Here is a 22,356-nt window from a genome sequence, read left to right as displayed (position 1 = left end):
TTCCAGTTTAAATGCACCTATTCTCATTTCCAGACACTGCTAGAACAAAATTATAGAACACTAAGTCTAAAATCAATAATTTCCCATACTTTTTGTATTTTTCTGTATAGCAGCATATGTAGGGGTGCAATTTGAAACAAGTACAAGTTAAATTATTTTATTTGCTAAGTGAAAATAGATCTTGCAGTGCCAGCAAATGGACTGAATATATTTTCTCACAGGCCTGAGTGTAATGTATAAAACATCAGATTGTGAGAAAAGCTTTTAGACTGAAATGTGTCAATATTTATAAGAATTTTGAATGTTAATAAATACCTTAGTCAGTTTAATTTCATTATTATTTTCTAGTTAGTTAATATTTTTTTGTATTCATTTTATAGATGTGCACAATCTATTTCATGTACTTGCCATCCCTCCGAGGTTCAGCCAGTATTTTATTATAGCAAACTCGCTAGCATGGAGAGGAAGCACACAAAATGTCTTGGTGTTGTTTTTTTTAGCATTAAATTGTACTGTATGTATTACACCTTCACTTACAGAACCCTGCATAGTGAGATAAAACATGCTCTTAGGCTAAAATGTGCCTTTTTAATATTATTTTGCAGTACTGTCGAGACCTCTTAGATTATCTCACCAGAGCAGAGATAGTTAGATTATCATGCGCTAACAATAAGCAGCAGCCTAAGAAAGCAGACTTATAAACTTTAACTTGATAATCTTATGTTAACAGTGACAGGTTCAGGCTAATTATTCTCAGGCATAGTACACCAGGACTGGCATAAAGCTAATGTGATACCAGTTTTTCAAAAGTGAAGCAGAGCTCATGTAGAAAGCTATAGACCAGTAAGCCTTTCATCTTTAGTGGGGAAGATACTTGAATGGATTCTATTCAAGGGTAGATTCATGAAAACAAGATTATGAGTTTAAATCAGCATAGTTTAATAAGAAATAGATCATGACAAAGTGATCTAATTAAATTCTATAAGGAAATCAGCAAGAATATAGCTGAAGATTAATCAATTGATGGCTTATGCTTGGATTTTGCAGAGGCTTTTGATAAAGTGCCACATGAGAGATTATTATACAAAATTAGGGAACTGGGAATAACTGAAAATGACAGGAGGCATCAAGTTGTAGTAAATGGATCATGCTCAGACTGGAAAAAAGACCAAAATCAATGCGCTCCACCAAGGATCAGTATTGGGTCCTGTTCTTTTATTACTATTATATATTACTTGGATGAAGGATTAAATAGCCACATCTATATTTGCAGGTGATACAAAGTTTTGTAAGTTGATTAGGTCCGTACAAGGTGTAATTGTTTTGCAAGAGGATTTACAAACATTGGAAGAATGGGCTGGTAAACGACAAATATAAGATTTAGTATTGGTAAATGTAATTTTCTACATTTTGAATATAAAATAAGCAGGCTACCTATTTTAAAAAAAGGACATTGCAGATTTAGAAAATGTTTAGAGAAGAGACACAAAACTAATAAGGGCAAAGGATGATTTAAACTATGATTAAAGGTTAACCAAATTGGGTCTGTTTACCCTAAACAAGGTGCTTGTGAGGTGATATGATTACTTTATACAAATATATCCAAGGCCCATATACAGGAGGCACTGTTTATTCCAAGGAATTGTTTGTATCAAGAGGTCACACTTAAAAGAATATGAAACCCTAAAAATTTATTTCATGATTGCGATAAAGCATGTGATTTTAAACCACTTTCTAATTTACTTTTATTATCAATTTTTCTTCGTTTTATTGGTATATTTTGTTGAAAAGCATGGATGTACGCTTAGTAGCCGGCCCATTTCTGGAGCACTATATAGCGGTGGTTTTCCAAGAATGTTATCCATTTGGAAAAGCCCTAGATGACAGCACTATTTATTGCCATGTTGTGCTCCACATGCCTGCCTAGGTATCTCTTCAACAAAGAATATCATGGGAACGAAGCAAATTTGATAAAAGAAGTAAATTAGTAAATTGGACATTTTTTTTTTTAAATGGTATGCTCTGTCTGAATCACAAAAGAAAATATTTCAGTTTCATATCACATTAATGCTAAAAGAAAGGGGATTTTATTTCCAGCAACATAAACTTTTTTTTTCACTGTAAGAACAATCAAATTGTTGAACTCCTTGCCTAATGAGGTAGTGAATATCAAAACCTTAGATACATTTAAAAATGGCTAAGATACATTTCTATGTCTATGATTAAGGCCGAAACGCGTAGGACAGTCTTTCCTACTGCTGCATCTTTCTTTTTTATCATGTTTTGTATCCAGTGTTATGAATAAAGGATTTTGCTGATTTTTACCCAACTTTGTGCTTTGTATGACTCGCTGGCTCTATCTCGCTGTAAGATACATTTCTGGTTGACATATTAACATTGAAATATTTAACTGGTCAAACAGTCAATCCCATGTTTGAATAGAGAATTTTCTACTTTAATTATATGTTTAAACTGTTCAGTGGCCAGTATAATGGAAGCCTAGTAACAATTTGTCAAATGACCAGTGCCATGTCGAAACAATAACATATTGGCATTTGGCAGTGACTTTTTTTTAGTAGACAACAAATTCAAAGTTCTATCATGTACTTCGAACTGCATTATATAGACAGGCAAATATTATTTGCATGAAAAATATTAAATTAAAGCTTTTGAAATTAACGTGAATTGCTTGTGCACATTTGGTCTGTGGGTTAGAATTTCAACAACAGATAGGACCATACAACTGTTAATAGACATATGAATCCAGTTTTAACAAAGGCAAAGAAAAACTGTAATAAAGTTCATATTTCCATCTTTAAGAGAAATGTGATGATGTCATTTTCCACTGCCTGTTTTTTTTACCTGGTTTATATCCTTAGGCCTTGCTGGATTTGCTGTGATTGTTGCCTATGGACTATACCGCCTCAAGGGCCGAGGAGATGTCAAGATGTCCGTGCATCTTATCCACACACGTGTTGCTGCTCAAGCTTGCGTAGTTGGCGCCACAGCACTTGGTAAGCCCAACCCTAAAAAACAAATGAAGTGGAGTATTGTCCAGAAAGTGAGAGGAAGAGCTGAACAGTCATCGCAAACTGTAGTTAACTTTTAACATTTCTATACACTTTAACTTTCCTTGTGACGCACATTCATTATTCTTATGTTGTTGTGAAATAATAGACCCTTATGGCTCTGACAGAAAAAAAAACAACATGTTCATTAAGTTTGTATTAGCTACTTTATTAGGATTTTTTGTTTGTTTTTTCAAAAGACTTTTTTACCATCTGAGCCAGATCCCTGTGTTAGTGTAACGTGATGCAGACGCTGCTGCACACAGTAATATTAAAGGGACATGAAGCTCATGAAACCTTTTCTCATGTTTCACACAGAACATGTGATTTAAAACAACTTTCCAATTTACTTCTTTTTTTCAAATTTGCTTCATTATCTTGCTATCCTTATGTGAAAAGCATATCTAGGTAGGCCCAGGAAAAGCAATGCATTACTGGGAGATAGCTGCTGATTGGTGGCTGCACATGCCTCTTTTTATTGGTTCACAAGATGTGATCATTTAGCTTCCAGTAGTACATTGCTGTTCCCTCAAAAAAGGATAGCTAGAGATTAATTTAAATTTGATAATATAAGTAAATTGGAAACTTGTTTAAAATGACATGTTATATATGAATCACAAAAGAAAATGTTGGAGTTTTATGTCCCTTTAAGTTAGGGATCCAATACATTTTTTTTTTAAATATACTAAAGGAATAGAAAGAGAGGAAACTGCTTTAAAGTCTTAGGTATCCATTTGTTAGGTGCATAGATATTATGACATTTCCCATAACTATTTATACCAATATGTCACATTTAAAATATTGTGTTTATTCCATTCACAGGATCGTGGTTGTTACAGACTCCACATATGACCTATTTTGAGGTTAAATATAAAATTGATAGGATCGCGTAATTAATGTTATAGAGATTTCATAAATACCACAAATGTTTGCTATTTAGGAAATAAGGACACACACAATTCTAATGATTCTATTCCCACAAAAGACTCACTTATGATATCCTGTTTCAGGATTATAGAAGAGGGACATCTAATCTAACCTGCCATCATTTTACCTTTTTTTGGCAGATTTTCCATAGTTTTATCCACCAGCTGATAAACTGTGTTTGTCTGTGAGACTGGAGAAAAACATAAATGTACCCATTACACTGTATATAAAACAGAACAGCAGAGGAAGTGACTATGATTATTTATATAACTGGTAACATGATTAATGTACAAAGAGAACTGCATGGAGCTTGTTTGTAGAATTCAGCTATAGGATGAGCTAAGCAGAGGAAATAACTAGTTTACATCTTCTTCCTTCATTTTCCATAATAATTATTCGCTAGCAGAGACAAATACATAATCTACATACGATTTTCATTTGCATATTTATCACAATGCAAAGCTTTTCTCCTACCACTTCCTTTAAAGGGGGATGGAAGTCAATAGTATATTTGGGCTTGATAGAAAAATACTAACACCTAGATTTAGAGTTCTGCGTTAGCCTTAAAAAGCAGCGTTAAGGCGTACTAATGCTGCTTTTTAACGCCCGCTGGTATTTAGAGTCAGGGAGGTAGAGGGTCACCGCTCACTTTTCTTCCGCGACTTTTGGCTACCGCAAATCCCCTTACGTCAATTGGGTATCCAATCTTTTTAATGGGATTTGCCTAACGCTGGTATTACGAGTCTTGGAAGAAGTGAGCGGTACACCCTCTACCGCCAAGACTCCTACTGCCTAAAAAACGCCGGAACATAAAGCACTTAACTACAGTGCTATAAAGTACACTAACACCCATAAACTACCTATTAACCCCTAAACCGAAGCCCCCCCCACATCGCAAACCCTATAATAAAATTATTTAACCCCTAATCTGCTGACCGGACATCGCCGCCACCTACATTATGCCTATGAACCCCTAATCTGCTGCCCCTAACATCGCCGACACCTACATAATATTTATTAACCCCTAATTTGCCCCCCCAACGTCGCCGCCACCTACCTACACTTATTAACCCCTAGTCTGCCGACCGGACATCACCGCCACTATAATAAATGTATTAACCCCTAAACCGCCGCACTCTCGCCTCGCAAACACTATAATAAATTTTATTAACCCCTAATCTGCCCTCCCTAACATCGCTGCCACCTACCTACAATTATTAACCCCTAATCTGCCGCCCCAAACGTCGCCGCTACTATAATAAAGTCATTAACCCCTAAACCTAAGTCTAACCCTAACACCCCCCCTAAGTTAAATATAATTTAAATAAAACGAACTAAATTTACTATAATTAAATAAATTATTCCTATTTAAAACTAAATACTAATACTTACCTATAAAATAAACCCTAATATAGCTACAATATAACTAAAAGTTACATTGTAGCTATTTTAGGGTTTATATTTATTTTACAGGCAACTTTGTATTTATTTTAACTAGGTACAATAGCTATTAAATAGTTAAAACTATTTAATAGCTACCTAGTTAAAATAATTACAAAATTACATGTAAAATAAATCCTAACCTAAGTTACAAATACACCTAACACTATACTATAAATAAATTAATTAAATAAATTACCTACAATTACCTAAAATGAAATACAATTAAATAAACTAAACTATAGTACAAAAAACCCAAAACACTAAAATACAGAAAAAAAAAAAATGCAAGTTTAAACTAATTACACCTAATCTAAGCCCCCTAATAAAATAAAAAAGCCCCCCAAAATAATAAAATGCCCTACCCTATACTAAATTACAAAGTAATCAGCTCTTTTACCAGCCCTTAAAAGGGCTTTTTGCAGGGCATTGCCCCAAAGTAATCAGCTCTTTTACCTGTAAAAAAAATACAACCTCCCCCAACATTAAAACCCACCACCCACATACCCCTACTCTAACCCACCCAAACCCCCCTTAAAAAAACTAACACTAACCCCCTGAAGATCACCCTACCTTGAGCCGTCTTCACCCAGCCGGGCCGAACTCTTCATCCAAGCGGGGCAGAAGAGGTCCTCCATCCGGTAGAAGTCTTCATCCAAGCGGTGTCTTCTATCTTCAATCATCCGGAGCGGAGCCATCTTCCATCCAGCCGACGCGAAGCCATCTTCTTCCAACGACGTCCTAACACCGAATGAAGGTACCTTTAAGGGACGTCATCCAAGATGGCGTCCCTCGAATTCCGATTGGCTGATAGGATTCTATCAGCCAATCGGAATTAAGATAGGAAAAATACGATTGGTATTTAATCAGCCAATCAGATTGAAGTTCAATCCGATTGGCTGATCCAATCAGCCAATCGGATTGACCTCGCATTCTATTGGCTGCTCCGATCAGCCAATAGAATGCAAGGTCAATCCGATTGGCTGATTGGATTAGCCAATCAGATTGAACTTCAATCCGATTGGCTGATTGAATCAGCCAATTGGATTTTTCCTACCTTAATTCCGATTGGCTGACAGAACCCTATCAGCCAATCGGAATTCGAGGGATGCCATCTTGGATGACGTCCCTTAAAGGTACCTTCATTCGGTGTTAGGACGTCGTTGGAAGAAGATGACTCTGCGTCAGCTGGATGGAAGATGGCTCCGCTGCGGATGATTGACGATAGAAGACGCCGCTTGGATGAAGACTTCTACCGGATGGAGGACCTCTTCTGATCCGCTTGGATGAAGAGTTTGGCCCGCCTGTGTGAAGACGGCTCAAGGTAGGGTGATCTTCAGGGGGTTAGTGTTAGTTTTTTTTAAGGGGGGTATGGGTGGGTTAGAGTAGGGGTATGTGGTGGGTTTTAATGTTGGGGGGTGTATTTTTTTTACAGGTAAAAGAGCTGATTACTTTGGGGCAATGCCCCGCAAAAAGACTTTTTTTTTATTTTCTGTAATTTAGTGTTTTGGTTTTTTGTACTATAGTTTAGTTTATTTAATTGTATTTGATTTTAGGTAATTGTAGGTAATTTATTTAATTAATTTATTGATAGTGTAGGGTTAGGTGTATTTGTAACTTAGGTTAGGATTTATTTTACAGGTAATTTTGTAATTATTTTAACTAGGTAGCTATTAAATAGTTATTAACTATTTAATAGCTATTGTACCTAGTTAAAATAAATACAAAGTTGCCTGTAAAATAAATATAAATCCTAAAATAGCTACAATGTAACTATTAGTTATATTGTAGCTATATTAGGGTTTATTTTATAGGTAAGTATTTAGTTTTAAATAGGAATATTTTATTTAATTATAGTAAATTTAGTTCGTTTTATTTAAATTATATTTAATTTAGGTGGGTGTTAGGGTTAGACTTAGGTTTAGGGGTTAATGACTTTATTATAGTAGCGGCGACGTTGGGGGCGGCAGATTAGGGGTTAATAATTGTAGGTAGGTGGCGTCGACATTGGAGGGGGACAGATTAGGGGTTAATAAATATAATATAGGTGTCGGCGATGTTAGAGACAGCAGATTAGGGGTTCATAGCTATAATAAAGGTGGAGGCGGTGTCCGGAGTGGCAGATTAGGGGTTAATAGTATAATGCAGGTGTCAGCGATAGTGGGGGCGGCAGATTAGGGGTTAATAAGTGTAAGGTTAGGGGTGTTTAGACTCGGGGTTCATGTTAGGGTGTTAGGTGTAGACTTAGAAAGTGTTTCCTTATAGGAAACAATGGGGCTGAGTTAGGAGATGAACGCTGCTTTTTTGAAGGTGTTAGGTTTTTTTTCAGCCAGCTCAGTCCCATTGTATGCTATGGGGATATCGTGCACGAGCACGCTTTTCCAGCTTACCGCTACCGTAAGCAACGCTGGTATTGAGGGTTGAAGTGGCGCTAAATTTGGTTCAACGCTCACTTTTCTGAGGCTAACGCAGCCATTCAGAAAACTCATAATACCAGCGTTGGCTTAAGGGAGCGCTGGAAAAAAAGGAGCATTTGAGCCACAGGTTTTTACCGACAAAACTCTAAATCTAGGCGTAAGTGCTTTAAAAGTTATCACTGTTTTTTTGTATCAGTATGTGCACATTTATTGAGTGTCTTGTGCACCAGCATTCAAACACCACACTTTCTCAGAGAGTCTGCAGTGGTTTGTACATCACAAATAAATAAGGGATAGATTTCAAGTGGAGCAGTATTTTGTGTGTTCACGTAGAAGTCAATGGAGAAGAAAAAGTTGCAAAAGCACCCCACTCTTACGCAAACACCATTTCATATTCTCATTAGCGCAAACCTGACATGAAAATATTATTTTTTTTTATATTCCAATGTTCTTTAACTTTTTTTTGTAATATGCGCAAGCATGATCGCATACTGTAATATGCGCATACCCGACATGAAAATAGAAATATTGCTTAAATATGCTTTAACATGTTTTCATCTACCTAACTGCAAAGGGCTCCAATGCATATATATATATCTCAAAGCATAACATAAGCACTCACTGGACTTGATAAAGGTAAAATAAAAAAGTATTTATTCCATATATAATTGATGTTTCGGGGTGTTCACCCCTTTATCAGACCAACCTTTGGTCTGATGAAGGCGTGAACATCCCGAAAGCTCACTTGTATATATAGAATAAATACTATTTTTTATATATAAATCATTTTTATTGAGGTATTAAAACATACAGAAATCATTGTAAGATATTTTTACGTACTTGTATTCACGTTACATAGTATTACAGATTCAAGTGAGGAGATGCCTTACTAGTGTCCCTCTCCGTCCTTGAATAAATACTTTTGTATTTCACCTTTATGAAGTCCAGTGAGTGTTTATGTTATACTTTGATATCTGAACTTCCTGTAGCACCCTGGCCGAATTAAAATCTTCTGTTTGTGGGAGTGCACTTATTCCAGTGGATTATATATATATATATATATATATATATATATATATATATATATATATATATAAAGAGAAACTCATAGCACCAATCCTATAATATAAAAGGCCAAGTGTGTTTGTCCGAAGCTGTCATGTGCTGTCATGCGCAGTAGAGGCTGCACAAGGACAAACACACCTGGCCTTCAACAAACTAACCTGTCCTCCACGAGAATGGGGCTGGGCGTGATTGGGGTGGGGCTGGGCATGGTGGGGGTGGAACTGGGCAGGCCTGATGGGGGAAGGCGGAAGCGGCCATGGCCGTGAGAGAGAGAGAGAGCAACAGAGAGGGGGAGAGAGAGAGCAAGAGAGAGCAATAGAGAGGGGGGAGAGAAAAAAAGAGAGGTGGGAGAGAGAGCAAAAAAGAAGGGAGAGAGAGAAAAAGAGAGGGAAAGGAGAGCAAAGAGGGGAGAGAGAGAACAAAAGAGAGGAGAGAGAGAGCAAAAGAGAGGGGAGAAAGAACAAAAGAGAGGGGAGAGACAAAGCAAAAGAAAGGGGAGAGAGAGCAAAAGAGAGGGGAAAGACAACACAAAATAGAGGGGAGAGAGAGCAAAAGAGAGGGGGAGAAAGAGCAAAAGAGGGGGAAGAGAGAGCAAAAGAGAGGAGAGAGAGAGCAAAAGAGAGGGGATAGAGAGCAAAATAGGGAGGAGAGAAAGCAAACGAGAGGAGACAGAGCAAAAGAGATGGGAGAGAGAGCAATAGAGAGGGGGAGATAGCAAAAAAGAGGGAAGAGAGAGTAAAAGAGAGGGGAGTAAGAGAAAAAGAGAGGGGGGAGCAAAAGAGAGGAGAAAGAGAGCAAAAGAGAGTAGAGAGAGAGCAATAGAGAGGGGAGAGAGAGAAAAAGAGAGGGGAGTGAGAGAAAAAGAGAGGGGGAGAGAGCAAAAGAGAGGGAGCAGAGGGAGCAAAAGAAAGGAGGAGAGGGAGCAAAAGAGAGGGGGAGAGAGAGAGAGCAAAAGAGAGGGGAAAGAGAACAAAAGAGAGTGGGAGAGAGAGAGCAAAAGAGAGGGGGGAGAGAGAGTAAAAGAAAAGAGGGGGAGAGAGAGAGAGTGCAAAAGAGAGGGGGGAGAGATAGCAAAAGAGAGGGGGATAGAAAGCGCAAAAGAGAGGGGGGGAGAAAGAGAGCAAAAGAGAGGGGGGAGAGAGAGAGCTAAAGAAAGGGGGTGAGAGAGCACAAAAGAGAGGGGGAGAGAGCGCAAAAGAGAGGGGGAAGAGAGAGAGAGCAAGAGAAAGGGGAGAGAGAGCAAGAGAGGGGGGATAGAGAGAGAGCAAAAGAGAGGGAAGAGACAAAGCAAAAGAAAGGGGAGAAAGAGCAAAAGAGAGGGGAAAGACAATGCAAAATAGAGGGGAGAGAGAGCAAAAGAGAGGGGGAGAAAGAGCAAAAGAGGGGGAAGAGAGAGCAAAAGAGAGGAGAGAGAGAGCAAAAGAGAGGGGATAGAGAGCAAAATAGGGAGGAGAGAAAGCAAAAGAGAGGAGACAGAGCAAAAGAGATGGGAGAGAGAGCAATAGAGAGGGGGAGATAGCAAAAAAGAGGGAAGAGAGAGTAAAAGAGAGGGGAGTAAGAGAAAAAGAGAGGGGGGAGCAAAAGAGAGGAGAAAGAGAGCAAAAGAGAGTAGAGAGAGATTAATAGAGAGGGGAGAGAGAGCAAAAGAGAGGGGAGTGAGAGAAAAAGAGAGGGGGAGAAAGCAAAAGAGAGGGAGGAGAGGGAGCAAAAGAAAGGAGGAGAGGGAGCAAAAGAGAGGGGGAGAAAGAGCAAAAGAGAGGGGGAGAGAGAGAGCAAAAGAGAGGGGAAAGAGAACAAAAGAGAGTGGGAGAGAGAGAGCAAAAGAGAGGGGGGAGAGAGAGTAAAAGAAAAGAGGGGGAGAGAGAGAGAGTGCAAAAGAGAGGGGGGAGAGATAGCAAAAGAGAGGGGGAGAGAAAGCGCAAAAGAGAGGGGGGGAGAAAGAGAGCAAAAGAGAGGGGGGAGAGAGAGAGCTAAAGAAAGGGGGTGAGAGAGCATAAAAGAGAGGGGGAGAGAGCGCAAAAGAGAGGGGGAAGAAAGAGAGAGCAAGAGAAAGGGGAGAGAGAGCAAGAGAGGGGGGATAGAGAGAGAGCAAAAGAGAGGGAAGAGACAGAGCAAAAGAGAGGGGAGAGAGAGCAAAGGAGAAAGGGAGAAAGAGTAAAAGAGGGGAGAGAGAGAGCAAAAGAGAGGAGAGAGAGAGCAAAAGAGAGGGGAGAAAGAGCAAAAGAGAGGGAAGAGACAAAGCAAAAGAGAGGGGAGAGAAAGCAAAAGAGAGGGGAAAGACAAAGCAAAATAGAGGGGAGAGAGAGCAAAAGAAAGGAGGAGAAAGAGCAAAAGAGGGGGAAGAGAGAGAAAAAGAGAGGAGAGAGAGCGCAAAAGAGAGGGGAGAGAGAGCAAAATAGGGAGGAGAGAAAGCAAAAGAGAGGAGACAGAGAAAAATAGATGGGAGAGAGAGCAATAGAGAGGGGGAGATAGCAAAAAAGAGGGAAGAGAGAGTAAAAGAGAGGGGAGTGAGAGCAAAAGAGAGGGGGGAGCAAAAGAGGGGGAAGAGAAAGCAAAAGAGAGGAGAGAGAGAGCAAAAGAGAGTAGAGAGAGAGCAATAGAGAGGGGAGAGAGAGCAAAAGAGAGGGGAGTGAGAGCAAAAGAGTGGGGAAGAGAGCAAAAGAGAGGGAGGAGAGGGAGCAAAAGAAAGGAGGAGAGGGAGCAAAAGAGAGGGGGGAGAGAGAGCAAAAGAGAGGGGGGGGGGGAGAGAGAGAGCAAAAGAGAGGGGAAAGAGAACAAAAGAGAGTGGGAGAGAGAGAGAGCAAAAAAGAGGGGGGAGAGAGAGTAAAAGAAAAGAGGGGGAGAGAGAGAGTGCAAAAGAGAGGGGAGAGAGAGAGCAAAAGAGAGGGGGAGTGAAAGCACAAAAGAGAGGGAGTGAGAAAGAGAGCAAAAGAGATGGGGGGAGAGAGAGAGCTAAAGAAAGGGGGGTGAGAGAATGCAAAAGAGAGGGGGAGAGAGGTCAAAAGAGAGGGGGGGAGAAAGAGAGCAAAAGAGAGGGGGGGGAGAGAGCTAAAGAAAGGGGGGTGAGAGAGTGCAAAAGAGAGGGGGAGAGAGAGAGCGCTAAAGAGAGAGGAGAGAGAGAGCGCAAAATAGAGGGGGAGTGAGCACAAAAGAGTGGAGGAGACATTGAAAAAGAGAGGGGAGAGAGAGCAAGAGAGGGGGGAGAGAGAGAGAGAGCAAAAGAGAGGGGAGAGAGAGCAAGAGGGGGAGAGAGAGAGAGTGTGAGAGAGAGCTAAAGCGAGGGGGAGCGAGATCAAAGAGAGGGGGAGAGAGAGCAAAAGAAAGGGGAGAGAGAGCAAAAAAAGGGCGAGAGAGAGAGAGAAAAAGAGAGGTGGGAGAGAGAGATCAAAAGAGAGGTGGAGAGAGAGAGCAAAAGAGAGGGAGGGAGAAAGAGAGTAAAAGATGGGGGAGAGAGAGAGCAAAAGAAAGGGGGAGAGAGAGAGCACAAAAGAGAGGGGGAGAGAAAGAGCAAAAGAGAGAGGAGAGAGAGCAAAGGAGAGGGGGAGAGAGAGAGCAAAAGAGGGGGCAGAGAAAGAGAGCAAAACAGAGGGGGAGAAAGAGAGCAAAAAAAGGGGGAGAGAGAGAGCGCAAAAGAGAGGGGGAAAGCTCTAAAGAGAGGGGAAGGAGAGTGCAAAAGAGAGGGGAAGAGAGCACAAAAGAGAGGGGGAGAGAGAGCAAAAGAGAGGGGGGAGAGAGCAAAAGAGAGGAAAGAGAGAGCAAAATAGAGGGGAGTGAGAGCAAAAGAGGGGGAAGAGAGATCAAAAGAGAGGTGAAGAGAGAGAGCAAAAGAGAGGGGGAGACAGAGAGAGCAGAAGAGAGGAGAGAGAGCAAAAGAGAGGGGGGACAGAGAGAGCTAAAGAGGGAGAGGAGAAAGAGAGCAAAAGAAAGGGGGGAGAAAGAGATCAAAGGAGAGAGGGAGAGAGAGAGCAAAAGAAAGGGGATAGAGAGAGCACAAAAGAGAGGGGGAGAGAGAGAGAGAGAGAGAGAGAGAGAGAGAGAGAGAGAGAGAGAGCATAAAAGAGAGGGGAAGAGAGAGAGAGAGCAAAAGAGAGGGGGAGAGAGCGCAAAAGAGAGGGGGAGAGAGTGCAAAAGAGATGGGGTAAAGAGAGAGAGAGAGAGAGCATAAGAGAGGGGGAGAGAGAGCAAAATAGAGGGGGAGAGAGCAAAAGAGAGGGGGAGAGAGCGAAAGAGGGGGGAGAGAGAGAGCAAAAGAGAGGGGAGAGAGAGCAAAAGAGAGGGGATAGAGAGCAAGAGAGGGGGAGAGAGCAAAAAAAGGGCAAGAGAGAGAGAGAAAAAGAGAGGTGGGAGAGAAAGAGCAAAAGAGAGGTGGAGAGAGAGCGCAAAAGAGAGGGGGGGAAAGAGAGCAAAAGATGGGGGGAGAAAGAGAGCAAAAGATGGGGGAGAGAGAGAGCAAAAGAAAGGGGGGGAGAGAGAGAGCACAAAAGAGAGGGGGAGAGAAAGAGCAAAAGAGAGAGGAGAGAGAGCAAAGGAGAGGGGGAGAGAGAGAGCAAAAGAGGGGGCAGAGAAAGAGAGCAAAACAGAGGGGGAGAGAGAGCAAAAGAGAGGGGAGAGAGAGCAAAAGAGAGGGGAGAGAGAGCAAAAGAGAGGAAAGAGAGAGCAAAATAGAGGGGAGTGAGAGCAAAAGAGGGGGAAGAGAGATCAAAAGAGAGGGGAAGAGAGAGAGCAAAAGAGAGGGGGGACAGAGAGAGCAGAAGAGAGGAGAGAGAGCAAAAGAGAGGGGGGGACAGAGAGAGCAAAAGAGGGGGAGGAGAAAGAGAGCAAAAGAAAGGGGGGAGAAAGAGATCAAAAGAGAGAGGGAGAGAGAGAGCAAAAGAAAGGGGATAGAGAGAGCACAAAAGAGAGGGGGAGAGAGAGAGCATAAAAGAGAGGGGAAGAGAGAGAGAGAGCAAAAGAGAGGGGGAGAGAGCGCAAAAGAGAGGGGGAGAGAGAGTGCAAAAGAGATGGGGTAAAGAGAGAGAGAGAGAGCATAAGAGAGGGAGAGAGAGAGCAAAAGAGAGGGGGGAGAGAGCAAAAGAGGGGGGAGAGAGTGAAAGAGGGGGGAGAGAGAGAGCAAAAGAGAGGGGAGAGAGAGCAAAAGAGAGGGGATAGAGAGCAAGAGAGGGGGAGAGAGCAAAAAAAGGGCGAGAGAGAGAAGAAGAGAGGTGGGAGAGAGAGAGCAAAAGAGAGGTGGAGAGAGAGCGTAAAAGAGAGGGGGAGAAAGAGAGCAAAAGATGGGGGGAGAAAGAGAGCAAAAGACGGGGGGGAGAGAGAGCAAAAGAAAGGGGGGGAGAGAGAGAGCACAAAAGAGAGGGGGAGAGAAAGAGCAAAAGAGAGAGGAGAGAGAGCAAAGGAGAGGGGGAGAGAGAGAGCAAAAGAGGGGGCGGAGAAAGAGAGCAAAACAGAGAGGGAGAGAGAGCAAAAGAGAGGGGGGGAGCGAGAGCAAAAGAGAGGGGGAGAGAGAGAGCAAAAGAGAGGGAAGAGAGAGCAAAAAAAATGCGAGAGAGAGAGAAAAAGAGAGGTGGGAGAGAGAGAGCGCAAAAGAGAGGGGAGTGAGAGCAAAAGAGAGGGGGAGAGAGCAAAAGAGAGGGGGAGAGAGAGCAAAAGAGAGGGGGGGAGCGAGAGCAAAAGAGAGGGGGAGAGAGAGAGCAAAAGAGAGGGAAGAGAGAGCAAAAAAAATGCGAGAGAGAGAGAAAAAGAGAGGTGGGAGAGAGAGAGCGCAAAAGAGAGGGGAGTGAGAGCAAAAGAGAGGGGGAGAGAGCAAAAGAGAGGGGGAGAGAGAGCAAAAGAGAGGGGGGGGGAGAGAGAGCAAAAGAGAGGGGAAAGAGAACAAAAGAGAGTGGGAGAGAGAGCGCAAAAGAGAGGGGGGGAGAGAGTTAAAAGAAAAGAGGGGGAGAGAGTGCAAAAGAGAGGGGGGAGAGAGAGCAAAAGAGAGGGGGAGAGAAAGCGCAAAAGAGAGGGGGGAGAAAGAGAGCAAAAGAGAGGGGGGAGAGAGAGAGCACAAAAGAAAGGGGGAGAGAGCGCTAAAGAGAGGAGAGAGAGCGCGAAAGAGAGGGGAAGAGAGCACAAGGGGAGGGGATGAGAGGGGAGAGAGAGCAAAAGAGAAGGGGGAAGAGAGCAAAAGAGAGGAAAGAGAGAGCAAAAGAGAGGTGAGTGAGAGCAAAAGAGAGGGGGGAGAGAACAAAAGATAGGGGAGAGAGAGCAAAAGAGAGGGGAGAGGGAGCAAAAGAGAGGGGGAGAGAGCAAAAGAGGGGGGAGAGAGAGCAAAATAGATGGGGGAAAGAGAGCAAAGAGAGGGGGAGAGAGAGAGCAAAAGAAAGGGGGCGAGAGAGTGCAAAAGAGAGGGGAGAGAGAGAGAGCTAAAGAGAGGGGAGAGAGAGAGCGCACAATAGAGGAAGAGAGAGCACAAAAGAGAGGAGGAGACAGTGAAAAAGGGAGGGGAGAGAGAGCAAGAGAGGGGGGAGAGAGAGCAATAGAGAGGGGAGAGAGAGCAAGAGGGTGGAGAGAGAGAGTGAGAGAGAGAGCAAAAGAGAGGGGGAGCGAGATCAAAAGAGAGGGGGGAGAGAGAGAGCAAAAGAGGGGGTGAAGAAAGAGAGCAAAACAGAGGGGGAGAGAGAGAGAGCAAAAGAGAGGGGGGAGAGAGAGTAAAAGAAAAGAGGGGGAGAGAGAGAGTGCAAAAGAGAGGGGAGAGAGAGAGCAAAAGAGAGGGGGAGTGAAAGCACAAAAGAGAGGGAGTGAGAAAGAGAGCAAAAGAGATGGGGGGAGAGAGAGAGCTAAAGAAAGGGGGGTGAGAGAACGCAAAAGAGAGGGGGAGAGAGGTCAAAAGAGAGGGGGGGGGAGAAAGAGAGCAAAAGAGAGGGGGGGAGAGAGCTAAAGAAAGGGGGGTGAGAGAGTGCAAAAGAGAGGGGGAGAGAGAGAGCGCTAAAGAGAGAGGAGAGAGAGAGCGCAAAATAGAGGGGAAGTGAGCACAAAAGAGTGGAGGAGACATTGAAAAAGAGAGGGGAGAGAGAGCAAGAGAGGGGGGAGAGAGAGAGAGAGCAAAAGAGAGGGGAGAGAGAGCAAGAGGGGGAGAGAGAGAGAGTGTGAGAGAGAGCTAAAGCGAGGGGGAGCGAGATCAAAGAGAGGGGGAGAGAGAGCAAAAGAAAGGGGAGAGAGAGCAAAAAAAGGGCGAGAGAGAGAGAGAAAAAGAGAGGTGGGAGAGAGAGATCAAAAGAGAGGTGGAGAGAGAGAGCAAAAGAGAGGGAGGGAGAAAGAGAGCAAAAGAAAGGGGGAGAGAGAGAGCACAAAAGAGAGGGGGAGAGAAAGAGCAAAAGAGAGAGGAGAGAGAGCAAAGGAGAGGGGGAGAGAGAGAGCAAAAGAGGGGGCAGAGAAAGAGGGCAAAACAGAGGGGGAGAAAGAGAGCAAAAAAAAGGGGGAGAGAGAGAGCGCAAAAGAGAGGGGGAAAGCTCTAAAGAGAGGGGAAGGAGAGTGCAAAAGAGAGGGGAAGAGAGCACAAAAGAGAGGGGGAGAGAGAGCAAAAGAGAGGGGGGAGAGAGCAAAAGAGAGGAAAGAGAGAGCAAAATAGAGGGGAGTGAGAACAAAAGAGGGGGAAGAGAGATCAAAAGAGAGGTGAAGAGAGAGAGCAAAAGAGAGGGGGAGACAGAGAGAGCAGAAGAGAGGAGAGAGAGCAAAAGAGAGGGGGGACAGAGAGAGCTAAAGAGGGAGAGGAGAAAGAGAGCAAAAGAAAGGGGGGAGAAAGAGATCAAAGGAGAGAGGGAGAGAGATAGCAAAAGAAAGGGGATAGAGAGAGCACAAAAGAGAGGGGGAGAGAGAGAGAGAGAGCATAAAAGAGAGGGGAAGAGAGAGAGAGAGCATAAGAGAGGGGGAGAGAGAGCAAAATAGAGGGGGAGAGAGCAAAAGAGAGGGGGAGAGAGCGAAAGAGGGGGGAGAGAGAGAGCCAAAGAGAGGGGAGAGAGAGCAAAAGAGAGGGGATAGAGAGCAAGAGAGGGGGAGAGAGCAAAAAAAGGGCGAGAGAGAGAGAGAAAAAGAGAGGTGGGAGAGAAAGAGCAAAAGAGAGGTGGAGAGAGAGCGCAAAAGAGAGGGGGGGAAAGAGAGCAAAAGATGGGGGGAGAAAGAGAGCAAAAGATGGGGGAGAGAGAGAGCAAAAGAAAGGGGGGAGAGAGAGAGCACAAAAGAGAGGGGGAGAGAAAGAGCAAAAGAGAGAGGAGAGAGAGCAAAGGAGAGGGGGAGAGAGAGAGCAAAAGAGGGGGCAGAGAAAGAGAGCAAAACAGAGGGGGAGAGAGAGCAAAAGAGAGGGGAGAGAGAGCAAAAGAGAGGGGGAGAGAGCAAAAGAGAGGGGGAGAGAGAGCAAAAGAGAGGGGGGGGAGAGAGAGCAAAAGAGAGGGGAAAGAGAACAAAAGAGAGTGGGAGAGAGAGCGCAAAAGAGAGGGGGGGAGAGAGTTAAAAGAAAAGAGGGGGAGAGAGTGCAAAAGAGAGGGGGGAGAGAGAGCAAAAGAGAGAGGGAGAGAGAGAGCAAAAGAAAGGGGATAGAGAGAGCACAAAAGAGAGGGGGAGAGAGAGAGAGAGAGCATAAAAGAGAGGGGAAGAGAGAGAGAGAGCAAAAGAGAGGGGGAGAGAGCGCAAAAGAGAGGGGGAGAGAGTGCAAAAGAGATGGGGTAAAGAGAGAGAGAGAGCATAAGAGAGGGGGAGAGAGAGCAAAAGAGAGGGGGAGAGAGCAAAAGAGAGGGGGAGAGAGCGAAAGAGGGGGGAGAGAGAGAGCAAAAGAGAGGGGAGAGAGAGCAAAAGAGAGGGGATAGAGAGCAAGAGAGGAGGAGAGAGCAAAAAAAGGGCGAGAGAGAGAGAGAGAAAAAGAGAGGTGGGAGAGAAAGAGCAAAAGAGAGGTGGAGAGAGAGCGCAAAAGAGAGGGGGGGAAAGAGAGCAAAAGATGGGGGGAGAAAGAGAGCAAAAGATGGGGGAGAGAGAGAGCAAAAGAAAGGGGGGGAGAGAGAGAGCACAAAAGAGAGGGGGAGAGAAAGAGCAAAAGAGAGAGGAGAGAGAGCAAAGGAGAGGGGGAGAGAGAGAGCAAAAGAGGGGGCAGAGAAAGAGAGCAAAACAGAGGGGGAGAGAGAGCAAAAGAGAGGGGAGAGAGAGCAAAAGAGAGGAAAGAGAGAGCAAAATAGAGGGGAGTGAGAGCAAAAGAGGGGGAAGAGAGATCAAAAGAGAGGGGAAGAGAGAGAGCAAAAGAGAGGGGGGACAGAGAGAGCAGAAGAGAGGAGAGAGAGCAAAAGAGAGGGGGGACAGAGAGAGCAAAAGAGGGGGAGGAGAAAGAGAGCAAAAGAAAGGGGGGAGAAAGAGATCAAAAGAGAGAGGGAGAGAGAGAGCAAAAGAAAGGGGATAGAGAGAGCACAAAAGAGAGGGGGAGAGAGAGAGCATAAAAGAGAGGGGAAGAGAGAGAGAGAGCAAAAGAGAGGGGGAGAGAGCGCAAAAGAGATGGGGAGAGAGAGTGCAAAAGAGATGGGGTAAAGAGAGAGAGAGAGAGCATAAGAGAGGGAGAGAGAGAGCAAAAGAGAGGGGGAGAGAGCAAAAGAGGGGGGAGAGAGTGAAAGAGGGGGGAGAAAGAGAGCAAAAGAGAGGGGAGAGAGAGCAAAAGAGAGGGGATAGAGAGCAAGAGAGGGGGAGAGAGCAAAAAAAGGGCGAGAGAGAGAGAGAAGAAGAGAGGTGGGAGAGAGAGAGCAAAAGAGAGGTGGAGAGAGAGCGTAAAAGAGAGGGGGGAGAAAGAGAGCAAAAGATGGGGGGAGAAAGAGAGCAAAAGACGGGGGGGAGAGAGAGAGCAAAAGAAAGGGGGGGAGAGAGAGAGCACAAAAGAGAGGGGGAGAGAAAGAGCAAAAGAGAGAGGAGAGAGAGCAAAGGAGAGGGGGAGAGAGAGAGCAAAAGAGGGGGCGGAGAAAGAGAGCAAAACAGAGAGGGAGAGAGAGCAAAAGAGAGGGGGGGAGCGAGAGCAAAAGAGAGGGGGAGAGAGAGAGCAAAAGAGAGGGAAGAGAGAGCAAAAAAAATGCGAGAGAGAGAGAAAAAGAGAGGTGGGAGAGAGAGAGCGCAAAAGAGAGGGGAGTGAGAGCAAAAGAGAGGGGGAGAGAGCAAAAGAGAGGGGGAGAGAGAGCAAAAGAGAGGGGGGGGAGAGAGAGCAAAAGAGAGGGGAAAGAGAACAAAAGAGAGTGGGAGAGAGAGCGCAAAAGAGAGGGGGGGAGAGAGTTAAAAGAAAAGAGGGGAAGAGAGTGCAAAAGAGAGGGGGGAGAGAGAGCAAAAGAGAGGGGGAGAGAAAGCGCAAAAGAGAGGGGGGAGAAAGAGAGCAAAAGAGAGGGGGAGAGAGAGAGCACAAAAGAAAGGGGGAGAGAGCGCTAAAGAGAGGAGAGAGAGCGCGAAAGAGAGGGGAAGAGAGCACAAGGGGAGGGGATGAGAGGGGAGAGAGAGCAAAAGAGAAGGGGGAAGAGAGCAAAAGAGAGGAAAGAGAGAGCAAAAGAGAGGTGAGTGAGAGCAAAAGAGAGGGGGGAGAGAACAAAAGATAGGGGAGAGAGAGCAAAAGAGAGGGGAGAGGGAGCAAAAGAGAGGGGGAGAGAGCAAAAGAGGGGGGAGAGAGAGCAAAATAGATGGGGGAAAGAGAGCAAAGAGAGGGGGAGAGAGAGAGCAAAAGAAAGGGGGCGAGAGAGTGCAAAAGAGAGGGGAGAGAGAGAGAGAGCTAAAGAGAGGGGAGAGAGAGAGCGCACAATAGAGGAAGAGAGAGCACAAAAGAGAGGAGGAGACAGTGAAAAAGGGAGAGGAGAGAGAGCAAGAGAGGGGGGAGAGAGAGCAATAGAGAGGGGAGAGAGAGCAAGAGGGTGGAGAGAGAGAGTGAGAGAGAGAGCAAAAGAGAGGGGGAGCGAGATCAAAAGAGAGGGGGGAGAGAGAGAGCAAAAGAGGGGGTGAAGAAAGAGAGCAAAACAGAGGGGGAGAGAGAGCAAAAGAGAGGGGGTGAGTGAGAGCAAAATAGAGGGGGAGAGAGAGAGCAAAAGAGAGGGAAGAGAGAGCAAAAAAAGGCGAGAGAGAGAGAGAAAAAGAGAGGTGGGAGAGACAGAGCGCAAAAGAGAGGGGAGTGAGAGCAAAAAAGAGGGGGAGAGAGCAAAAGAGAGGGGGGAGAGAGAGCAAAAAGAGATGGGGGAGAGAGCAAAAGAGAGGGGAAAGAGAACAAAAGAGAGTGGGAGAGAGAGCGCAAAAGAGAGGGGGAAAGAGTGTAAAAGAAAATAGGGGGAGAGAGAGAGTGCAAAAGAGAGGGGGGAGAGAGAGCAACAGAGAGGGGGAGAGAAAGCGCAAAAGAGAGGGGGGGAGAAAGAGAGCAAAAGAGAGGGGGGGGAGAGAGCAAAAGAGAGGAAAGAGAGAGCAAAAGAGAGGTGAGTGAGAGCAAAAGAGAGGGAAGAGAGAGCAAAAAAAGGCGAGAGAGAGAGAGAGAAAAAGAGAGGTGGGAGAGACAGAGCGCAAAAGAGAGGGGAGTGAGAGCAAAAAAGAGGGGGAGAGAGCAAAAGAGAGGGGGGAGAGAGAGCAAAAAGAGATGGGGGGAGAGAGCAAAAGAGAGGGGAAAGAGAACAAAAGAGAGTGGGAGAGAGAGCGCAAAAGAGAGGGGGAGAGAGTGTAAAAGAAAATAGGGGGAGAGAGTGCAAAAGAGAGGGGGGGAGAGAGAGCAAAAGAGGGGGGGAGAGAAAGCGCAAAAGAGAGGGGGGGAGAAAGAGAGCAAAAGAGAGGGGGGGAGAGAGCAAAAGAGAGGAAAGAGAGAGCAAAAGAGAGGTGAGTGAGAGCAAAAGAGAGGGGGAGAGAACAAAAGATGGGGAGAGAGAGCAAAAGAGAGGGGAGAGGGAGCAAAAGAGAGGGGGAGAGAGCAAAAGAGGGGGGGAGAGAGAGCAAAAGAAAGGGGTAGAGAGAGTGCAAAAGAGAGGGGAGAGAGAGAGAGCTAAAGAGAGGGGAGAGAGAGAGTGCAAAATAGAGGGGGAGAGAGCACAAAAGAGAGGAGGAGACAGTGAAAAAGAGAGAGGAGAGAGAGCAAGAGAGGGGGGGAGAGAGAGAAAGCAAAAGAGAGGGGAGAGAGAGCAAGAGGGGGGAGAGAGAGAGTGAGAGAGAGAGAGAGAGAGAGAGAGAGCGAGCAAAAGAGAGGGGGAGCGAGATCAAAAGAGAGGGGGAGAGAGAGAGCAAAAGAGAGGGGAGAGAGAGCAAAAAAAGGGTGAGAGAGAGAGAAAAAGAGAGGTGGGAGAGAGAGAAAAAAAGAGAGGTGGAGAGAGAGAGCAAAAGAGAGGGGGGGGGGAAAGAGAGCAAAAGAAAGGGGGGAGACAGAGTAAAAGAAAAGAGAGGGAGAGAGAGAGAGCTAAAGAGAGGGGAGAGAGAGAGTGCAAAATAGAGGGGGAGAGAGCACAAAAGAGAGGGGGAGACAGTGAAAAAGAGAGAGGAGAGAGAGCAAGAGAGGGGGGGAGAGAGAGAAAGCAAAAGAGAGGGGAGAGAGAGCAAGAGGGGGGAGAGAGAGAGTGAGAGAGAGAGAGAGAGCAAAAGAGAGGGGGAGCGAGATCAAAAGAGAGGGGGAGAGAGAGAGCAAAAGAGAGGGGAGGAGAAAGAGAGCAAAAGAGAGGTGGAGAGAGAGAGCAAAAGAGAGGGGGGGGGGAAAGAGAGCAAAGAGAGGGGGAGAGAGAGAGCAAAAGAAAGGGGGCAAGAGAGTGCAAAAGAGAGGGGAGAGAGAGAGCTAAAGAGAGGGGAGAGAGAGAGCGCACAATAGAGGAAGAGAGAGCACAAAAGAGAGGAGGAGACAGTGAAAAAGGGAGGGGAGAGAGAGCAAGAGAGGGGGAGAGAGAGCAATAGAGAGGGGAGAGAGCAAGAGGGTGGAGAGAGAGAGAGTGAGAGAGAGCAAAAGAGAGGGGGAGCGAGATCAAAAGAGAGGGGGGAGAGAGAGAGCAAAAGAGGGGGCGAAGAAAGAGAGCAAAACAGAGGGGGAGAGAGAGCAAAAGAGAGGGGGTGAGTGAGAGCAAAATAGAGGGGGAGAGAGAGAGCAAAAGAGAGGGAAGAGAGAGCAAAAAAAGGGCGAGAGAGAGAGAAAAAGAGAGGTGGGAGAGAGAGAGCAAAAGAGAGGTGGAGAGAGAGAGCAAAAGAGAGGGGAGGAGAAAGAGAGCAAAAGAGAGGTGGAGAGAGAGAGCAAAAGAGAGGGGGGGGGAGAAAGAGAGCAAAGAGAGGGGGAGAGAGAGAGCAAAAGAAAGGGGGCAAGAGAGTGCAAAAGAGAGGGGAGAGAGAGAGCTAAAGAGAGGGGAGAGAGAGAGCGCACAATAGAGGAAGAGAGAGCACAAAAGAGAGGAGGAGACAGTGAAAAAGGGAGGGGAGAGAGAGCAAGAGAGGGGGGAGAGAGAGCAATAGAGAGGGGAGAG

At 45.1% G+C, this 22,356-nt stretch overlaps 1 protein-coding gene across 3 annotated transcripts in view; it reads left to right on the top strand.

The window, feature by feature from the left end:
- HIGD1B (HIG1 hypoxia inducible domain family member 1B) overlaps positions 1-22,356 on the top strand; it is a 168,013-nt gene that overhangs the window by 52,375 nt on the left and 93,282 nt on the right. For all 3 annotated transcript variants that reach the window (XM_053699942.1, XM_053699931.1, XM_053699936.1), the window contains exon 3: positions 2,880-3,014. In XM_053699942.1, the coding sequence (XP_053555917.1) occupies positions 2,880-3,014 (135 nt within the window). The remainder of the gene's footprint in view (positions 1-2,879; positions 3,015-22,356) is intronic.

Source organism: Bombina bombina, chromosome 1, assembly GCF_027579735.1.
Source record: "Bombina bombina isolate aBomBom1 chromosome 1, aBomBom1.pri, whole genome shotgun sequence".
Classification (NCBI taxonomy): domain Eukaryota; kingdom Metazoa; phylum Chordata; class Amphibia; order Anura; family Bombinatoridae; genus Bombina; species Bombina bombina.
Note: the sequence above shows the minus strand (reverse complement) of the source record. Positions and strands in the feature narration are given on the sequence as shown.